Genomic DNA, 22748 nt, shown 5'->3' on the forward strand with positions numbered 1-22748 from the left:
AGAGAGTTCCACGTCGTGCATTATTTACCGTCACTGGGACTGGTTGGAAAAGGCGGGGAGGTGGTCAGTGTATGACATGGTGTCGTGGTATGAAAGAAAGCCGCATAGGACTGGCTTGTGCTGGTCCTTCACGACTCCTTGGTTGGTGTCCTAGAGATGGTGCAACGCAGTGGCTAGAGACTTTGTCAGATATGGCTCAGAATAGAAGCCAGTGGCGATCCTGCTGTAACCTTCTTTTACTTTCTTCATAAAAGGTGACCATAACTTCTTCAACTGAAAAAATTGTTTCTGGTTGTACCTTTCCGTTTCCCCCATTATTATTATTTCTATACCATACACTAATTTGTGGTCGCTTTTGTTCCGTCTTTTACACACACCTTACATCATTTATCTCTTACCATTCTCATTATTATTGTATGGCGCTTATGTATCTGGTGCCCCCTTGTACCAATATTTATGTATTCAGATAAGTAAATCAAATGCTCAGTTAACGGGATATTATTTATTAGAGTCAGATATAAGGGAAATAGCCTCTGCAGATTATAGGTTATTGTTGTCAACGTAATACGTACTCGACGTTCTTCAGTCTAAGCACGTGAGGATTACTCACTGATGATCTTTATATAATGAATAAAATTAAGTGTTTAATATTTAAATAACTGATGTGCTTATTAGATTATACCTATTTTACTGCATATATATAGTGAGTAGCAGTGACCAATTAAGTTGAGCAACCATTTCGGATTCGAGGAAGATACGCATCGAAGACAATGGTAGGTAATACTATTTCGCTGGTTGATTGAAACTAGACTTTTATACCATCAGATTCTGACTTGGTGGTTTAGAGATTAGGCGTTCGCGTATCAGTACGAGGTTCTTGGGCTTGATTCCCGATCGTACAGTCGTGGATGCGTACTGCTGGGAATTACAGTATTAAGACGAAACGGCTTTCTTGTACTTCAAGGTTTTTGATGGTGTTCCAAATGAATTCGGTTCGTGATATTAACGAGATTTAACAATTTTCTCAACTCGATGCCGATCTATGTAAAAACATGTGTTTTTACTTTTCAATTTAATTCATTTTCTTTGTACGAATTTACTAAAAAAACACTGTCCTTTATGCTTTAGTTACATCTTTCCCCATTGAAAGTGGATTTGAAGTGCTTGCCAATGTGAATTCCATGGAAGAAATGCAAAATATGCTAGATGCACGTTTTTCAGATGCTTATGCTGTTTATAATCTTAGTAATCGTCCATATCGTTCAGATCATTGGTTTCATGGTAGAGTATCACATCGTGGTTTCGAAGCACACCGTGCTCCAGCGCTAAAATCATTAATTGAATTATGCTTAAATGCAAGGTTATGGTTAGCTCAAAAATCGAACAATATTTGTGTTATACATTGTACCGATGGTAAAACATTGTCCGCAGTACTAGCATGTTCCTTATTATGCTTTTGTCGGGTATTTGATAACGCGTCACCTGCAATTCAATTGTTTGCATCGAAACGTGGCAATCCTGGCTTGAATGCATCACAGATTAGGTATAAACTATTCGTTCTAATTTTTGTTCCTGTATTAATTGTGTTTTCTGTATATATTACACGTGAAGTTGTCATTAACTGTCTTATCCTAGCATTTAAAAGATTTAATGAATTGTAAACAAACTAACTGTATTTCGTTTTATTTCAGGATTTCATGTAGTAAAAAGGAGATAAGTGTGATGAATTAACTCAATGCCGTCAATCGAATAGCTAATGACAAGCATTTAGAGTAATAAACTATAGAATCAAAATGTAGGACAAAAAACCCATAAATTATAGTGTTACAAACAGGATTAATATTTGGAATCTATGGATTCGAGCAACTTTCGACAAATTTATAATAACAGCATACATGATGCTTATTCATATATTTATTTACAATTCCCCACTCGTTGATTTAAAGAGATTTCACTTTACTTTGAGACAATTAGTTAGAGACTTTGGCGTATTCTAATCATATTCACTGCATAATCATTGGAAATTTAATTCTTATTAAAATGCATTTTTTCAACAAGTCTCAGTGTTGTCAAATAAAGTACGTTGTGGAAGTTTTTGGGATGATATTCGTAGCACATCTTCAAGCCACCGAAGCCAGTATTTCAAGATTGCGACACAAAGTGAGTCATCATCACTGTGCTCACACAAAAATTACTGAACATCCGCGTTACGGAAATGTTGTTGATACACGATAGACATCTCTCTACTTTCCCAGTTTCACTGACTTGATAAGAATGACGGTAGTTTCTGATGGAAATTGTTTGAAGTTAAATGAATAGTCAATTAAGCTTGTATGGTAATCATAGACTAACACACTGGCTGACAAAGCAGTGATCAATGGCGGTGCCATTAGAGTACAGGGCGTCTTAGTCATATATACACCTGTTTGTTTATGTGATAACGGAAACTATCTCCGAACTAAACGAATTTCTACAAACAAAAAAACTATCTGTTAAAAAGGTCTTTCTAGTGGGTGTTTATTTTGAAGCTATTATTCAATCTAAATGACACATCATGTTTAAATTATTCCCTTTATTTCCATGGATATTTATTTTCTGACACTCATTGTCTTATTGATTGTTTTATTTAATGAACGTACGTAACTAAATCAATTGAATGAACTCTAATTGATTTTGTTTCTTCTTTTCCTACTTGTTCATGCAGATATATCAACTATGTAGCTCAGTTAAGTCATAATCGTGTATTTACACCTCATCATTTCCCATTGAATCTTATCAGTTTGATAATTGCACCGGTACCAACATTTAATAAATCCAAGTAAGTACTCTCTTCATAAGTTCATGCTAAATTATGTGTATCTTTAATTGTTTTTGTTTTGATTGTCAGTGAGCGATATATATAAAAACTATCCTGAGTGTATTGTAGTTGGTATTGCACTATCAATGAGTTTGTACTTGTTTTCTGTTATTACTGCCATGTACTAGATTAGGAATAATTGAATTTTTAATTTGGTGTTTGTCATAAGTCGATTTTTTGTTTTAATAGTCATTAATTAACGTGGATTATATAGACCACTTTGTTTTATTTTTGTCAATTCTAACCCATTATTATTGGTACTTTTTTGATTGATAGATCTCAACTCAGTTAAATAATCTTAATACATTAAAATTTTGACTGAATCTATTTAAAATCCTCGTTGACTTGTGAAAGATAGTTATTGTAATGATTAGATAAATTTAATTAAATTAGGTAATTATTAACAGTTGAACCCAAGATTCACTTTCTGTTCTATTTCGGACTCGCCAGTTGAGTGTATCTGCATCCCTACGTTGATGGTTGGATTGATACTCAAACTCAGTTCTTTTCGCTTCAAACTTCAATGCCTTTTTCGCCGAACAACGGAGTCCGGTTGGACACTAGTTCTTACAATCGGTATCTGTCTCATTTGCAAGAGTTCATTTTTTCCTGTTGTTTAATTTAAGGACTAAAATTAATCGGTCTACAATGGAATAGATACATCCTGATTGGCTCGGTTTAATATTGCCTTTTAGTCAGATACTTGTGTTAAATTTGACTAGTAGCCAACAGTATAAATCAGGACGCTGTTTTTGTCTTATTTGGTACTAGTTACTCGAACAAATATTCTTACTGATTTGTTATTATTTATTTATTTATTTAAACACGTAATCATTGGTACAAGGAGGAAGCAATTATATGTGCGCCACACAAATCTTTTGAATTTTGTGAGGGTTGGGATACTGTCCGAGCGTCCAAACCGAAGCAGGTACTTTTCTTAGGGGGCCACTCCCCGAGCCTTCGACCTAAAGGTCTATTCCACAAGGCATTGGAGCAACGTTAAGAGATGCAGTCCCATAGTAGCCGGTGACCAACAATAGGTTCGTACTTTATGTGTTCCCTGAGGATCTTGGAGTCCATGTGCACCATTGGTTTGGAATCAGGGTTTTCCAACTCCCCTAAGTGGATACAGAGGATTTGGACTCGTAAATTAACATGAAATTTATAAAAAAAGAAATGCAACCCATTTACCATATACAGTTCTACGTACTCACTTTTCAACTTCAATGTCTATATTGAAGCTTAGTGATACTTTCCTATGAGATTGCCTGAATCAAAGAAGGTTATATTCGGAGTTAATAATAGCAATTTTCTTATTATAAAGATTGTACTTGTTTTTCTTGAAAATATTTCAGAAATGGATGTCGACCGTATGTGGAAATATTTGAAGGAAAGACCAAAGTATACTCAACTTACGCAGAATACGATAATTTAAGGTTATTATTATTATTATTATTATTATTATTATTATTATTATTATGATTATTATATGGGCAGAGATAGATGGTGACTCATGAGTCCATATAGCTAGTAACTATTGAAATGGAGTGAAGTTTAATTCACTTGTATCGATTGTTTGAATCTTTCCTTTGGTGTTTAGAACTGCCATTCACAGAGGACGCTCATATGCAAAAAGTGACTGATCATTTCTAGTCCCAAACATCAATGAGAAGATTGAAACAACCGATTCAAATGTGTTTCAGTTGTTGTCTACTGTTTTGCAGAAATTTTTTTGTTTTTGGTTATTAGGCCACTTTGTTGAAAAATTTAGTTTGGGTTTATTATTATTAAGGTATTTATCAATATATTTTTTACATAAAATCAAATTTCTTATTCATACGATAACCCTGTTTAAAGTTATAGAAATAAGAAGACCTCTGTGATTATTATAGTTCATCTAGTAGGTAGCATCGATTTCATTGTCGGCTAAGTCAAATGACGAATTTTTCGAATGAGGACAAAGCTTCAAACATTCTAAATACAAAATTTAATCAAATTTTAACATTATTTTTTTCAAAACAGGGGAACAACAGAAAGGAAATCAGTAGAATGCATAGAGGTGATTAATGTTAGCAGGATTTTTTATGTCTTAGTTATAAACAACATAGTAATCGAGAAGGTTGTGCACCCTTTTAGACTGTCTCATTTTACATATGTTCAGCAAGAGTCAATAAATGAGATGAAGGATAATTGAGGTTCTCCACTGTATTCGAACAATTTTTCTAAGATATTTGTTTTATTAGGTACAAGCAGTCTACTGCTCTTAATGCTATAGACTTCACTTTACAACCATAAAGAATCACTACATTGTATACTCATCGTTTGATAGCCAGATGGACACATCTTGTTTGAAATGCAGATAATACAAGCTTGGTAAAGTGTTTGGGACGTTAGATCCCCAGAACTCACTTGGAAAAGGACCTAATTTTGTAATTTTATTTAGAAAATTTGAATTTCTTTGTTTTCGCGCCAAAAGCGCTCTTTTCACCTTCATGTCGTATCTTCCACTTGGTAGAATCTTAAACGCTATTGGTCTGTTGTGTCTTTTAGTATGCTATTTTGTAACTCTCCCCAAGGACGGTTTTGTGCTGTACGTATACGTTTTGATTTGTGTCTGTTGTTATCGCTTGTTTTCTGGCTGTTTGCGGAATATACTTCGCCATTCCAAGCTTGGACTTCTTCCTCTAGTTAGCTGGGTCGGGACGTATCAAACAGCTAGCTTATTGGTCCATGGTCACAAGTCTTTGTTCCGTTCGCAGTCTAAGTGAACTCGTAACCGCTTCAAACCTAGCACAAAGGATGAAATCAAGTCGGCTATCAATCCATCGGGGATGATGAAATCTACAAGATCTGAAAAATCGTCAATATGACCAATTATTCCACAACCTATGACCAAATTAGGTAAAGACACAAACCAATTGCTAAGCAATATTGTACATTTAGAAAGAAAGGGAAGCATTCTAAACACTTTCAAAGAACTGCTACATTTTGTTAGTACCTCTTCTAATTAGGACTGTGCCATCTGAATATACCAATTAGATATACCACAACGGTAGGTTATCGAGTGGTAAATTAATGTAGCATTGACGAAGTAAATTTCTGTGTATTTTACCTTGAATCACACTATGTTTGATGGATAATGGTTCTACGTTTCCTCTCAAATTAAATTGTAATGTGGGATTTTAACACAGTAGTTGTTTTCTAACTACTATAGTAAATTAGACTATCTGGTCCAACAGATTCTGACTGTGTTTTGTATATATGGAAACATTTACACTAATGAGTACATTTTCATTTCCAATCCACTGAGTACGTTGATGTTACTTATAAATGACTGACGATTATTCCTGTGCATCGGTTGATATCCATGAAAAATAAGACAATAAATCTCGCTTTCCTTTCTTTTTTTGTTGTGTCCTAAACAATAATTTAAAAACGATAACTTATTTCCGTCAAGTGGCTGATACGTCAACTATTGTGCAGAACAAAAACGTCATTACATTAGTGCAGCTCAGTACACAGTAAATTTTTTGTGAAACCTAGTAATAATACCTAGTGTTTTAGTCTGAATCAGCAAATTAGTGGTTGACAATCAAATGATCGAATGCCTTTGAAGCAACAGATAATCTGACGACATAAATTTTATTAGTTTCGACTTTTACGTGTTTTCATAATAATTATTTGTACTTGTTTTGTCTTTACTTTGTGATAGATCCTATGTTCTTGAAGATGGAAAGATCCAAATACTTTTGAATGGATTAACTGTCTTAGGTGATCTTACAGTTATCATTTATCATTGTCGATCTTCATTTGCTGGACGTGGCAAGGTAATATCTACCGTATTTACTTTCATACCCTTTTGTTTACAAATATTACTACCTATGTTTCATATTTTTTATACTTAAAAAATTCACTTACTCCCAGCAGTAATTATTCATTTTACTCTAAAACACTGGTAATTTTGCTTTGAAATATAATCCATCCGTTGTTTACAATATCATTTGGAAATTCTATTTTATAGTTGTGTAAAGGTCAATTTTTAAATAATCTATTCTTGCGTGTACACCAAATCGACTTTCTGAACATTTGGGTTAGGTTTGCATTGTATAACAGCTCACTTATTTCGTGTTCAAATTGTTTGCATACTGCTGAAATGTGAGATGGTAGTATTTTCTGAGTTTTTGTTTGTAGTAAATTTAGTAGTGAATGATACCCTGTTTAACTGCAAGTATCTTTATTGTTCTAAAGAAGTAATTACAATTTATCCTATCAAAAGTAATGTATTTTCTAAATGCAAATTAGCTTAGTTTACAAATTTTATAGGAAATCTTATCAAGAATCTACTTGTATTGTACTATCCAGGATGACATATTAAACATTATCACTTCATTAGATCTGAAGAAATATAACTATCTTATAAATAACTTATTGTTGTGTCTTGTTATCGAAGTTCAGTACGGCCTACGATGTTTCAAATTCAGGGACAAAAACGACAGGGCTTTTCTAATACGGTCGGTTCTCTTCGGAACCGACAACAGTCAATCATACTCAACACATCAAACCTCGACGGCTAAGACGGGAAGGAGACGGAATTGCAGGTAACTTGATATTTATGATAGAACAAGCAACCCAAACGAAATCGGTACAAAAGTTGTTACTATCTTAGCAGAATGTGACCTTCGAGGATGTAATAATTTAGCGAACTAAAAGAATATGACAATCAATCAGAGGGCAAACGGATATCGTTCCAGAAGAGATCTAGCCTTTCTAATAAAGTCTGACTATTCTTGTGACTGCCTTAGCACTTATTCAATATTAAGTACTTTTTTGTAATGATAAATTGTACAATGACTGTGATATATTAGTTGCATTCACTGTTGTACAGTTGATTCTAACATTGTCTACATTGGTAATTACTGGCTCATTCCATTGTGAATGAATAAACTCATTGTCAAACAAAAACTTGAAGAAGTCATGATATTAGTAACGCTGAGAATGCCAATTTAGAACTGCCGTAAACTATAGATAGAATGTGTAAGTACGTTCTGATTACTGTTAGCCTTCTGAAACTGTACTACCTAAAGTACTTCCAGTTTTTGGGGACAGAATAGTTGTGCTGACTTCAGTGACTTAACTGGTATCCTAACTTCTGATCAACTCATAATATATCCCTTCATTCTTGTTTTGATCAACACTATCCGTTATCAAACTGATGATAGTAACACTAGACTGATTGAACATGTAATTGAATATACTCGGTTCTGTAATAAAATCTTTTTTTGTTTTAATCATTATTACATTTTGTTAGTTTACTTACTGTTAACTAATAATTGATTGAGTAAAGTGTACCGACTTGTTTTTTCTGCACATTTATGCCAAATAAGTTCATAAATTACAAATTCTGTTTTTTATATGTATAAGTTCCTACTTAAAATTCCAAATTATTCATGATATTTGTGTTCATGACATTTCATCATGGACTGAATCGAAACATCTAGTATTTTTATTATATCTCAATCTCATGGTTATATAAGGTAATTTTGTTTAACCGAATAACTGAGATCTTTAACCTTGTGAACTAATCAGCTTCATTTTATGAAAAGCCATATCAGAATATTGTTACATAAGATTAGTTACTTCAATATGTTTCACATGTGTGTATGCACTCGTTCAATTATCAATCTAAGTTCATTAAAATGACAGTTATTTTTATCTTATGAACCAATCATTATCAATTCGGTCTACTTTGCCTAACATATTGATTTAATTTATTATTTATTATGTAAATTACTAGTTTCTTTTTGTGATTTCCTTTTAAATAAATAATTTGTTATTCGATAATTATAGTTAAAGCATAGTATGAGTAAAGGAAACAATCAGAGTAGAGGAAATTTTCTCCGAGTTTTGTGCCAAAATTAAAAGTTCAATAGATTTGATCCTCCATCACAAAAAATATATGCAATAGAAATACCTTCTGTCTAGTGTTTAGAATGCTTAAATTTGGTTGGGAAAGTTCTTCTTTTCGTAAAGTAAAAATGATAATGTTCAACTTATTAACTGCTCAATGTATTATCTGTCAATTTTACAGAAAATCAATCACTTTTTGTCATTTACTTTGATTATGGTAACTTTGCAAAGAGATTATTTTATTAATGATTAACTGAATTATAATTGATAGGCAAGTATAATAGGAACGTTGAAATAGATGACGATTTTCTCGCATGAATTGTTCATGTCATTATGGTGACAATCATGGGTGACTTACCATTTCATCTCTTTAACTCGAACAAATTGATCAATAAGGATTTTGTAGGCAATGATAAACTTACATTCTGAAACTTTTTAAGGTTATGAGAAAAATCCAAAAATTAACTGTTAACGTGAATAATTTCCCTTTCAGATTTATGCTGCTTTATGTAGTGGTACTTCTACAAAAAGATTGATAACAAACCATAGAAGATTACTGAACTTTATAAAACCACTAACAAGTCTCACAAGTTCTTTTGTAAAATACTTACACAGAATCTCCGTTGATTGACTGTCTATTGACTTTAATTTACATAGTCATTTTAGGAGCCATTCAGGTTCATCTCTATGCTGAACTTTTACTAAACTTATATTAATTCCGACTTATTATTTTTGTATCACGAACTTGCATCTTCATTTTTTCGTTGAAAATAGTGTATGTTGTCAATGACATATGTGGATATGTGTTGCTCCTCTCATATTATTCTTTTGTTATAGATCAGTTCAGTGAAGATCGCTCAGTTTCAATTACACACTGGATTTGTAGAACATAATTTAACAGAACTAATTTATTTTAAGTAAGTCATTTTACATATAGATTTTAGGAAGTGGTTTTTCTTTTTGATTTTTGAGAAATTGATTTTTTTTCAATCTCTTTACGTGTTTAACATCAAATGTGTAAATGTGGGTTTTTCTACGTAATAATATTAAATTGTTAAGATGGTAATCTTTATGAGAAACAATGTATATCTGCTAAATCTCTTGTACAAACTATTACATTTATTGGCAATATAATTTCAATTGTATTCAAGTCTAATAGCATATACGTTAGATTATTGATTCATACTTCCTTGTGTCTCAGGCATAATATGAATTGTCTGTACAATATGAACTGACCTTGTGACTGATCACATAACCTCTTTAATCGCTGTTTAAACTAATAAAAAAAATAAAACTAATCAAGGACATTTATGAGTCAATGATTACAATGAAGTAGATCGCATAACTACACATAATTGGTAAAAAGTACTAATTCATAGTAAGAAGAGATGTGTACTAGTTGTAATAATAAGAATAACAAGAGTTCTAGTCAGTAGTTCAACATAGTAACTAGGTTGAACTTGGATAGGTAGACGTTGAAATAATAACCACATATTATTATTACCATTTGTAGTTTGTCGTACAATTATTGTGATTTGAAACTAACATGTCTAACGTTTTGTGTCTAAATGTAGAAATGTGGGTTTGAGGAACAAAACGCTACAATTTTTCATTGACAACAATGGTTATGGCGCACATTGTAGACACCAAACTGATTATAAAGAAAATCCCAAATTTTTGTCTAATAATGTGAAACATGTGTCAGTCAGTATATTGATGTGGTTCTAATTAGGATTCTCCTGTCTTTTTTTCAGTTAGCAAATAAGCACTATATGAACCGATTGTATCTAATTGTTTGCTTTATGAGAAAGTAAATATATGTACACTTGGTCACCGAATTGTTACATCATCTCTTGTAAGCTCAAGCTAGCTAATTGAAGACTCCAAGAATGGAAATGACCTATGATAGTTTTAAATTAAACCATTAAATGTCAACTTTTGTTCCAATTTTAGCTTCATTTCACTGTCTAACGTTTAATAGAAATACAATTTTTATTCAGAAAAATAAATGTTATACATTAACTTGACTGAAAATATCTCTCATAGACAGATAATTTATGTACTATTGAGATAAAAAGTCGCCAGTTTCCAAGTATGCACTACTTGACATATATTTTGATATCCATTTGTTTTTTACTGTCATTAAATTCATTATACCCTTTATATATAGCGAATTCAGAAATGAAAATTCCTGTTTTGTTTTGTTTGTATTTCTAGTCTTCTATTGCATACGGATATAATTTGAACAATGCGAAATACTACATAAATATTCATCCGTAATCATTCTTACCTCACTTTACATCAGGTTTTCTTTATAACACATCGGTCTAATTGGATGGAAAATGATTCGGTAGCACTTTTGTTGACTTTACTTATGTACATTAAATTTAATAAAATGGAAAGGAACGATCCGATGTAAGCTGTTATTATAGCTGTTTGTAAACAACGATCTAATATCATTCAAAAATTCCACGTAGATAATGCTAATCATATTTGACACATCTTCCACAAAGTGAATCGCTTTGTGCGTTTTTGCACTGAATTCTTGAACAGGTGAATTTCTATAGTTAGCAAATATCTGCACTTTTATCTTTAAGCAATTGTTACCGATTGATTATCCGTTTTCATTTATTTCTGACATTAAGTACTTCATCATCGCTTTCATAATGTCCACTTTATCTTTAATCTCATCGACGGCCTATTGAAAACTGCTGACGACAGGTATACTACCCTTGGTTTCCATAGATTTCTCATCTTCAGATCACTTTGTGACAGGAAGTAATAAATAAATGCTTTTCTTCAAGTTTTGGATTAATATACCACTACGTATTGATTTTTCATTCGCAAAAACATTTGCCCCTATGCATCATTACATATTACTTTTTGTTTTTTCTCAATTTCTCTTCAACAGATCCGATTTAGATCATCTAGATAATAGTAGCAGCTTTGCCGGTTTCACTAGTCGTTATGCTGAAAGTTTTCATGTTACATTGGAATTTATGGTTTCACCAACTGAAAGACCAAGACAAAGTGACAATCTTGTTTATCCGTGGGAAACTTTGCCATCAAATGATCTACTTAGTCCTAAACTCTGTGTATCAAATCATGATGAACTGAAAAATATCTTATCTGATTACGGTAAATAAGAATACATAGAATGGTTTTATGCATAAATATTTGACGAATTTTCACTGTGTTTGTATTGCATTATTTATAAAATGATGATCATTGATACTGTTCTTGAGCAAAATGAATTCAATCGTATATTCATATTGTGAGCATCAGCTATGTAAATAATTTCCTATTAAAATTAGCTCTCCTTGTTAAATAACCATGACGGGTATAATGATAATTGTAATAATTCAAAACGTAAATGTATTGCTTATATCCAATGTATATCAAGTTTTGATTTAGTTAGCTAAGCAGTATAAATCAATTCATAAAGTATCAAAATATACTTTTGACTAGCCAACTTATCTTCAATATGTAACTTTTCTCGGTGATTATTCCTCTGAATAATTTCATTTACCTTGAAAATTAGAAAACACAAATGAGTTTGTTTATTCAGTTACTGAGATTATTTATTGTGTTGAAAAAATTCACTTGTTAATTGGTTTAATTTTTAGAAAGTGAAACTATATCGTAATTCAGTAATATGTCAAGTATTTTTAATGTGTTTTCCTCTATAATTTCTTTTTATTTCAGAGATATCTTCCGTTTCATGGTTGAGGTTATCCACAATGCTTTCGACGTTCACTAATTGTATCATACCTAGCATTTTCAGTTATTATTTCTGCATTCATTTAGTAACCGGGTTCTGTGTACTTTTCATCAAAGATGTTGCTTCAAGTCTTGATCTTGATCTTGAACGACACTTCACCCGATATTTCGATGACAGACGAACGAGAATAACGTGAGACTCTTAAAATGGAATCTTAAATGAGAATTGTACTATAATCTGCTACATTTATTTACAAAATGAATGGGAATATTGCCGTAATTTCTGATGAAATAACTTAATTAGTGAACATTAAAAGCGTTGCGATAAACCTCAGCCATTTATTATTGGTTTAATCATAAAAGATGATGATGGTTACTTTTTTTTTGTTTAAATCGTGTTTTTATTTTGACATTCTTCTTATTTCATCTTCCGAAAACAACTGATGGATCTAGGCCGTTTTAATCATAAACCATCAACTCGAATGTATGAAAAAAATAGTTTAGAACCTAATCAGTCAAATAATCCATCAGAAAAAGATTGTATAACCACTAATATTAATAGCGATGAATCATGTAATTCAACAAACCAGTCCACTACAAATTTGTTTACTACTACTCATACCATCGGTGGTAGTACGGTTAATTTAAAACAAAATACAGAAATTAATGATATTTTAGTCTCAGACTTAATCAATGATAATGACATGCCAAAGAATCATAATTATACTTATTCATCAACTTCTTCTGATCATTCAAAACAGATTAACTACAATTTATTAGGTGATAAATTCTGTGGGGATTTTTTTTCGTCGTCCAAGAATCAAGATAATAATATGGTGAGTAATCTAGTTTTTTTATTTTTGTTTTAATTAATTTATTTTCACATTTTTGTCCTTCCTACTTTGACTGTAATTTTGATCAAAAACTGAAATCAATTGAATGGCTCAGGAGAAAACTAAATTATTCTAATTGAGGTATTCATCATCATACTGGTTCGGCATAGTGAATAACTTCACTATGGAATTTTCCGACGTTCTAGTGGAGACCTGGGGTCTGTGAAGTCAGATATGTTTGGGGCGAAACCGTAACTCACCGATGTTGTTGAATGAGAATCGCTTCGCCTTGTGAATTGATTAAAGTTAAAAAATTGAACTGTTGGATTATGACTCATTGATAAATCTGCATCACCACCTCAAGATCTAAGGCCTTTGTTCGATCTCTTGTGATATCATGGGAACTTACGCTTAGAAACAAGATAGTTATTTAAAATTCAAATTGAAGTTTTGTCAAATCTTTTTTGTATATATAATCCTATTAGGATAAATATCAATAATGTTAATAACAATAACTTATTTAGACTTTTAAAAGTAAACAACTGTTTCTTCTATATTGTTTTGAGTCATTTGTCTTATATTATTGATTTTCTGTGTTGAATACAGTCAATTTTTCGTTAGGATTTATATATATAGGATTTCATATAATAATGAATGTGCTTAGGGACTGAAGAATAATTTGTTACAATACTTTGGTTCATCCCCGAAAAACAACAATGTGAGTAGTAATGTTTCCTTCGATATTATCTTTGTATAAATTGCCACTACACTGTTCAAACAACCATCTGTTTACCAAGTAAAAAGTTTCCATATTTCTTATGGAATACTGAGTTTAACAGTTAATAACATCGTGAAATTGCATTGATTTGTTTATGTGTTTTTCACATTCAAGTCTCATTAACGTATTGTATTAGCTAGCCTAATATAAATGTGGTAAACACTGTTGTTTGTTTGCTACAAATCTGTATGTTTATATTCCTGTTTATTCCTTTACAGGAGGCAAGTTCTGATGACCTGCTTGGATTCCATGTGGGATCTTCATTTCCAAACACTGACAATGCTACTACTTCTCCCACTTCTTCTAATACTGATGATCATATTTTAATTGATGTAGCACAGAATCCTTTCGTAATTTATAATAAAAATTCACTAGATGAAATTATTACTTCATCAACAACTAGTCAGCATAGTAATTCAGATGATTTGAAACAAACTGATCAAAAATCATTTGTTGATGATTTATTTAATTTCAACTCATCTGTTGAAGTCAATTCAAAAACTGATCTCGGTTGGGAGAATTTATTTGGTATCACGTCATCAGAAAGCACAAAGACCACTACTATCATCACCACTAGCCAAAGTACTACTACAAACAACATTGGCTTATCCAATAATCCTTTTGATCCATTTGGTATAGCCACATCAGAATTATCTGATTTCTTTTCAGTACCAAATTCTTATATATCAAGTGAAAACAACTCGACTACTACCACTACTACCATCCTTCCTGATAAAACTACCGCTACTAACTATTCTCCTCCTCCAACTACTAATACTAATACTACTACTAGCAAAGATTACTTTGGACAACAAGGTGGTCATTTAAGTGCCAGCGCCAGTGCTAATAATTTAAATCCGCTTTTCGCATCAGCTTCTTTTACAAATTTGTCTCCTAACGTTGAAACTATCCCAGACAAGACTACTAACACAGCAACTACTACTACTGGCATCAAGAATCATGATCGCCTAGATCCATTTGCAGATTTTGCTGATGTACTTCGAGATCGATTAAATAATCAAACTTCTTCCAGTACAAATGCTACAAATAGTGATAATACATATACCCCACCATCATCAAATAGATCATCCACAAACTTGGGTGGTTTTTCTGCTGGTCCCAGTCCAGCACATAATTTTAAATGTGAGCTTTTTCCAAATGTGATGAGATAATTCATCTTGCGTTTCATTACTACGCGTAAAGAACAGTAAATTTGATTCATTTTATGATGCTAAGTTAAAACACCAGATGAATGAAGTGTATCTAAATCATGAACTGATTTCGGTTAGACCACCATTGAAAAACTGGAAGCACTGAACGGCCGTTTCGTCTTATTATATGGCTCCAAAACAGTGCGCATCTACGACCCTGTACGTGTAAATCAATCCCAGGTCCTTGGGTCTAGCGCGCAAACGTTTAATCTCTAGACCATTGAGCCGACACGATGGTTTCAATCAATCCATGACATTGTGCCACCATTTTTATTATATTCGGTGGATGGGTGCGCACTACTGAGAATTCCCCTACTAGGACAAGACGACCGTCCAATGCTTTCAGATTTCAACAATCTCCAGAACATCTTTCTGTGAATGAAATTAAATCTGAAACATTAATAGAATGAACGTGATTCATGTTGAGTGATATCCTTAATTCATGGATTCAATAATTTGTCATGTTTGTATGTCTATTCCTTTTAATGTTGACGTAAGTGACAAAACAGCATAAGATTATTATCATTGTTGTGCTTAATTCGATAAAAACTTACGAAATATAGAGGACTCAATTGTCACTTGATTTTCGGTTGTTTACGTATACAGTCTTAAATGAATTGATTAAAATAAACTGTATAGTAAAGTGTCGGTCTAAGTTCTCGCTCTTGTAAAGATTACGATTAGAAAATTAATGTAACTATATTTTGAATAACATTCGTTTGATCAAATTATAGTGTAAATGTTTTTCTACGCGATGTCAATTATATCAATACACAACAATTATAGATTTTGATTGTACTATGAATTTCAACTGTATAGCTCTACGATTTGTTTCTAAACGACTCTTCCAATAAATCAACATTAGTTCATTTTGAAAATACATTGAATTCATTTGGTTGGAGATAGTCGGCTCGAAACTTTGGACCCAGGTCCTATATTAGTTAACATTCGTCAACGTGGCGTATTTGTATTCTTTAAGGAATTGGGTTCCTCTGGTGAACTTAAATTTGAGCAGCCGAATCTCACTGTTTGTTGTATTATTGTGGATTCATATAGGCTGAGACTGACTTCCTGTAGGACCGATATATTTATACTGAATAATCACTAAGTATTGGCCAAGTGGGTGCTTCTCTAATCCTTTGTGCTGATCAAATTCCGTCGATCAAGTCCATTCATACTTTTTTGAAAAAAATCGTTTTCATATTTTTAGCTAGTATCGACTCAAAGTTTATGAACAACTCTTCAAATTATAAGGAAAGTCCTGATAATTTATTCCATGGTTATGAAAAATCTAGTCAATCGTATTCTTCCTACTCCAATTTTCCTAATACTACTACTTCTGGATCTACATCAATACCAACTAGTGGAGGAACTGGTGCTAGACCTCATGTTAATAAAGATGCATTTTCTGATTTACTCGGTGGATTTGGTTCTTCTCGAACAAACAACACAGATGATAATAAACAACCGAAAACAGTAAATCAGATTCGTCGTGAAAAGATGGCTAAAACGGTCGATCCAGAACAATTGAAAGTAACTTTTTTTAATGAGAATTTTTCAATTTTGTTTAAAGTTGACAATTTTTTTAAGATTAAAAACTGCCGCTTTATCCATACTACAGTAACTGTTAATTTCCCCTCTGTCAAATCTTCAAACACAATCTCTGGTCATTATAAAGTTAGTAAATAATAATTATTGAAGACTGATCGTGGTAGCTTAATAGTTAATACACTTAAATTTCAGTTGTATGGGTTGTAAATTTGAGATCCATTACACTAATTTCGATAGTTTATCCCATCATATCTCACACAAAAGTATGAATCATCATTGAATACTAATTTACACCTTGAAAAATTTTGAATAATGTATATTAGTAATTGAATACTTAATGGCTCAAATAATTGACTCATGATTTGTGACTCATAGACACCAACTGACAGGTAATCAAATAGCTAACATTAATAAATTAACCCTAACTTTTGTGTTTTCGCCTACTTCATTAACAATAAGTCTCTTAACTTAGTGACTATTCCTTGTGCTACAACTGGTAGTTCACGTAATTCTCTAACCAAAACACTAAAGATTCGATGAATGCCTTCTAAAAATTTGTTATTCAGATTCGTTACTCACGAAATTATACATATTGCGCTAGGATCTAAAATTCTCAAGGAGTGCATAACTAGACTATTTCTTGATACAAAGATAAAGTTAACAGTTAATTGACCTGTAATTTGTGAACGGTAAACAAATTGTAACATCGAGATGGTGGAGAAGATTTGTAGCTCAGGTGTATGATTTTGGAGTTTTGTTCTCAGAGAACAAAACTCCATCAAAATTGTAACATCATTCGATGACATTAAGGACTGAATGCAACTGAGTATTTGTTGGTAAATGAGAATGCTGATCAAGTGCTTCAATATAAAACATTCATGTTGAACAAGCTAATAACTCTCCGGAATCATTGTCTCAGTGGTATGACAGATTTCCATTCGAAGTAATAGTTAGATGGGCTTGGGCCTCGTTGTGAACATCAAAACTGCGATCCAGAAATAAGAAAAACTTATATACTGAATTCCGGCGCTAACTACAATCCATATATATTCTGCAACAATTAATGAATCAAAAAATAACTTACAGTTAGGTCTGTAAAAGTATCATTGGAACAACTGTTTCAGCAAGCATTCCTTAAAAATATGCTTGCTAATTCATTGAAAAATAACTATCCAAGTTATTTTTTTCTCTTACAGCATCTTTGTAAGGAAGTTTAACTAGTTTTTTTATAGAATATTTTCTCAATTAATTGATTATTTATTGCAGCTCAGTACCATCGGTTTACGTAACTTATAACTGTGGGACTTATTAATTAATTAATTAACTTTCCATATCTTCTATACTTAATCAAACGTTTTTTACTTAAAGGCTAGTGATACTCTCTAACTCCTTAAGTCGATATAGAGCAGGGATCAAATATGTAGTTCCATGGTTGAGTCGAGCGTTTTAACTATAAAGTCACCTTTTCAACATACGGTTTTTTCTGTTCATATTTGTGTTTTAAATTTATTAGACATTGGATATATACGATTGATAGCTATCAGAATGAAAGGGATTCCTAAAATTCTCAATGATACGTGTAACACTAATGTTTAGATGCTTGCAACTTACTCATACTCTGTATTTTTAAAAGTGTGTTAAATATTCTTATATCAATAAAGAGTTAGCTATTGCTCAGTGTATTCGTCTTTTGATAGTCAGATGAACATCTTTCCATCTCTATAATTAGCTAATTACATAGAACTCTTAATAATCATGTTATACTTGTTTTTAACAGTATAATTCTTTTTGTAATATAATTCTGTTTTTTATTAGGTCTGTGATTGGGCTGAGGGTAAAGATCGAAATCTTCGAGCATTATTATGTTCACTACCGGCCATATTATGGGATGGAGTACAATGGAATCATGTTGGTATGGCTGATCTAATAACGCGTGAACAAGTTAAACGTCAGTATCGGAAAGCTGCTCGTGTAGTTCATCCTGATAAGGTAAATTTGAATTGCTTTTATTTCTACATGACGAAACAAGATTATTATTGTTAGATAACATCAAATTCTGTACGTTTTGAGAAAAGTTATTCTTAAGTTAATTAAAGCATAGAATCTAAATCATACTCTTATTTTATGTATTTATTATTCTTTATATAGTGGATGAGTACATCACACGAGAATATCGCACGTCTAGTATTCGTTGAATTAAATGACGCTATGGCTGAATTTGACAAAAATTTTAACAATTCGTCAGTCAATATGAATTTTTAACATTTCTTTTGTTTTACCTCATTTCAAGTAACATTATCTATACGTTCTTGTATTTCTTCTTTATCCAACTGTGAATTTTCCTATTTATCATACAATTAACTAATTGTATCACTCTCTGAAGTCATTCCATCCTGAAAGCAAATACTTTTTTTGATGAGTTATCATAATACATCTTTTTGCTCTATCTTTTTATTCATCTATACACTGCCAGGTACCTCATCTTCTGACTGACAATCTATGTAAATCTGTGATGTAGATGATTTTGTTTCATAGATAGGAGATCAAGCATTATTTATACATTACTATCCTTGTTTTCATTTATTATTGTTCATCGATGATGGTAATACTGGTTGTGGGCATTGGTGATATTGTTACCCGCTCTCTTTCCTTGAACTAAGTCCTTCTTATCCATTTGTCTCCCCATTTTTATTTGTTTTTCTCATATGATCACGAAGTATTACCATTATTATCAGATTTTGTCCAGTTTTTTCTCATGATTTTTGTCACAATGATGTCATACATCATCATTTGTAATACAAAGAACAAAGAGAAGAGAAAATTTTTCTGTTTGTTTATTTAAATAGTGCAATACAAGCGCCTGTCATAAAAAACATTCTTTTGTGCTTACATTCACATGGGATTTGTATATAGTTTAGTTTCGACGATGTACTCGTTGTTGTTATTTAGTTAGTGGTGATATTATTTCTATTGCTGGTTTGCAGGAAAAACAAAGCTGAGAAACAAAAAAATTAGTTTTTCAGTTTAGTAAAATAACAGTTTTACATTTAAAAATTGTTATTATTCCTACTTATCAGTAAAATATATATCTTTTGTTTTCTTGGATTTTCTTCTCCCACCTCTCATCGTTAGTTTATTATTCATCTGAATATCAATAAACTTTCACGATACATTTGTTTAGTTCCAAACAATTATTCGACTGCTTCGTCTTCTAACATTGTCGTTATCAATATCTTTATCGTTATTTTAATAAAGAAAATGATAATAATCGTCCATAAATGTTTTCTTTATCTCATCTTATGCTATAGCATCATGGTGGATCAGATCAGAGTGTCTGTGTGTGTGTGTTTGTATATACAGTTCAGTTTCATTGATTGATTACATAGCTTTAATTGTAATCTCGCTCTTTTATGAGTCGATAAATTTGATAGGACTACTCAAACATATGTAAAACAATATATAAATAATGAGTGTATTGAGAATAATATATTTTTCCAAAAAATCAATAAGAATTAGTTGATAAAAGGTACTTTTATACTCACAAGTTTGAAATGTTAAAAATATGTATATCAGAGTAAGTTTGATTCCAGTGCACTGGAACTCCTGTCTTTAGTTTTTTAAGGTAGCCACTTATTATGCGTAAATTCAGTTGAGTATTGTGTTATAAAAGAATATGGCTAGACTAAGAAGCATCGTGTCTAAAACTAAATTAGGGTTATAAAACTTGTTTGTTTATTTTTTTTCAACGAACTGAATAGTGAGTATTTGTGGATATCTTTCCAAAGTTAATATTCTTTATGCGAATGTCTCAGTATCATTCTTCAAAAGTAATTTCAGTCTAGAGCATATTGAAATTAGTATGTTTATTTACGAAAATAAGTAACAATAATGCATGTATTAAATTTTAAAGTTAAATTTAGTTATTTGTTGACCGAAGACACACCACGTCTGCTTAGATTAAAGTACATGGAGAATATTATTACTGTAAAGAATCTTATAAATGTGTTGTGAAGGGAAACAGGTAGGTACAATCAATGCATTTCAATACAAAATTACAGAAGTCTTTCATCAAATGTGAAAAACCATATGTTCAATACTTCATTTGCAAATCTTCCATCGATTATCTCAAACTTCATTGTTCCTCCATTGGTATAACAATTACTGCCTATATCCGTTCGATCTTCCCAACATTCTGCTGCCAGTCATTCCACTCCTGATTGATGTTATGTACTACTTACGTCAACTTAAGTAGCATACACCACAAATGTTTCATTAATATTTAACAAATAAGTTTTAAATGGTGTAAAATGTTGAATATTTTCTAGGGATTTACAGAGCTTAGCATCGGCCTGCAGTTTTTCTACTATTTTTTGGTGAATATAAAATTATGATTCGAATTGTTGAGTATTTATGGAGATTACTGAATAGTTTATGAAGTTATGTGTTAACAGTGTATATAGGTTAGTGAATACACCTAGATATTCCTGTTCGCAATTGTAAAATATTTGAAACGATTACAAATTTCTCTCAGAAATCTAGGCAGGAATATTAATTTGTGAAAGAATTCTAGTTCTTATTGGCATTGACAAATGGCAAATGTAAAATGTTATAACGGACGAACTACTCTATGAATCGTCACGAATTTAATCTATTCCTTTAGTTCATATTTATGTGACCGAGTGGTGAGTGCTTTTAAAGAGAAAATTATTCATAAAATCCCCTCGTCCTCAATAGACGAATATCAGTAGACAGAATAAAATAAAAACGAGTTATTTCGTGTCGGTACTAAAATCACATAATTATTTACCAAATATTTAATACAAAATAAACATGAATACAATTCATTCAAAATGTAAATGATTGTAAGATTCCTACTTCGTACGTCATTCATTGACCTTAGATATTAAGACCTGACGACCAAATTTACTTATTACCCGTCATAACACAAGAAAAAGTGCAGTTTACAGATACTTTGACCAGACCAAAAGAACGTAATCGTCAAGCGATTGGGTTATGTAGGATATTGTGGCCCACTTGCGAAACGTTACTGAATGCTGTATAATTAAGCCGATAGAAACTAAAGGTTAACCAGGAAGCAACAATGAAATAGCTTGTACATTAGTTGACTGTTGGTATTGATTGTTGTATTTAGAGGTTGTTCTGTAGTGAACAGTAACACCAGTGGGGACAATCGAGTGTATTTGAACACGAAATTACAGAGCATCTCACTAAAATCTGAGAACCATGTAAATCGTTAATTTGCAAAATATTGATCCATCATCTCAAACTTGACTGTTTCTGTTGCAAACATCAATCCATTGTTTCAGATTTCACTGTTCATGCGTTTTCATACCAATTGCGTTCCGTTTCCGTTCTTTCCTTCTCGATCTTCTACTGAAATACATCCTATGCCTGACCATTGTTATATACTATTTATATGAATATAAGTAATCCACACCACAGTCCGATCTTGATTTACAGGCTTCATGCATACGAGCACAACCAGCTATTTGGAAATATCAAGGATAACTGAGAAGCTTTATTGAAAAACCTTAGTCAAAGTTTCTACACAAACTTATTCATATCTCAGATAATAAATCTAAAACTGAACTCCTCTTATCCGATTTCCATCTTCCTAAGAACATTTTTATTTATTTGAAATCTATTCTGTCGCGAAGTATGTCAACTTCGAACATAGGGCGGTGAACTCGACGGAGTGGTCGAGTTTGCCTATCGTGATGAACCAATCGGTCTTTGCCATGCCATGCAGATCCGTCGAAGAACGTTAAGACTGAAGGCAGCAAACCCAAGATCCGCAGGTGAAGTCGTACTATTGTTTCTATTGAGGTGTGACGGCAGTAAGGTCTTTCGCTCAGATAACCAACATAATA

General features: G+C 32.0%; 1 protein-coding gene across 1 annotated transcript in view; it reads left to right on the forward strand.

Annotated features, from left to right (window-relative positions):
* MS3_00003888 (uncharacterized protein) overlaps positions 1 to 19203 on the forward strand; it is a 46278-nt gene extending 27075 nt beyond the window's left edge. The window contains exons 10-20 of the mRNA XM_051211761.1: positions 1129 to 1543; positions 2705 to 2818; positions 4213 to 4293; positions 6570 to 6684; positions 9602 to 9681; positions 11676 to 11902; positions 12938 to 13320; positions 14314 to 15238; positions 16517 to 16839; positions 18673 to 18846; positions 19006 to 19203. Of these exons, the coding sequence (XP_051071859.1) occupies positions 1129 to 1543; positions 2705 to 2818; positions 4213 to 4293; positions 6570 to 6684; positions 9602 to 9681; positions 11676 to 11902; positions 12938 to 13320; positions 14314 to 15238; positions 16517 to 16839; positions 18673 to 18846; positions 19006 to 19119 (2951 nt within the window). The 3' untranslated portion in view covers positions 19120 to 19203. The remainder of the gene's footprint in view (positions 1 to 1128; positions 1544 to 2704; positions 2819 to 4212; positions 4294 to 6569; positions 6685 to 9601; positions 9682 to 11675; positions 11903 to 12937; positions 13321 to 14313; positions 15239 to 16516; positions 16840 to 18672; positions 18847 to 19005) is intronic.
* Positions 19204 to 22748: the final 3545 nt, after the last annotated feature.

Source organism: Schistosoma haematobium, chromosome ZW, assembly GCF_000699445.3.
Source record: "Schistosoma haematobium chromosome ZW, whole genome shotgun sequence".
Taxonomy (NCBI): Eukaryota; Metazoa; Platyhelminthes; class Trematoda; order Strigeidida; family Schistosomatidae; genus Schistosoma; species Schistosoma haematobium.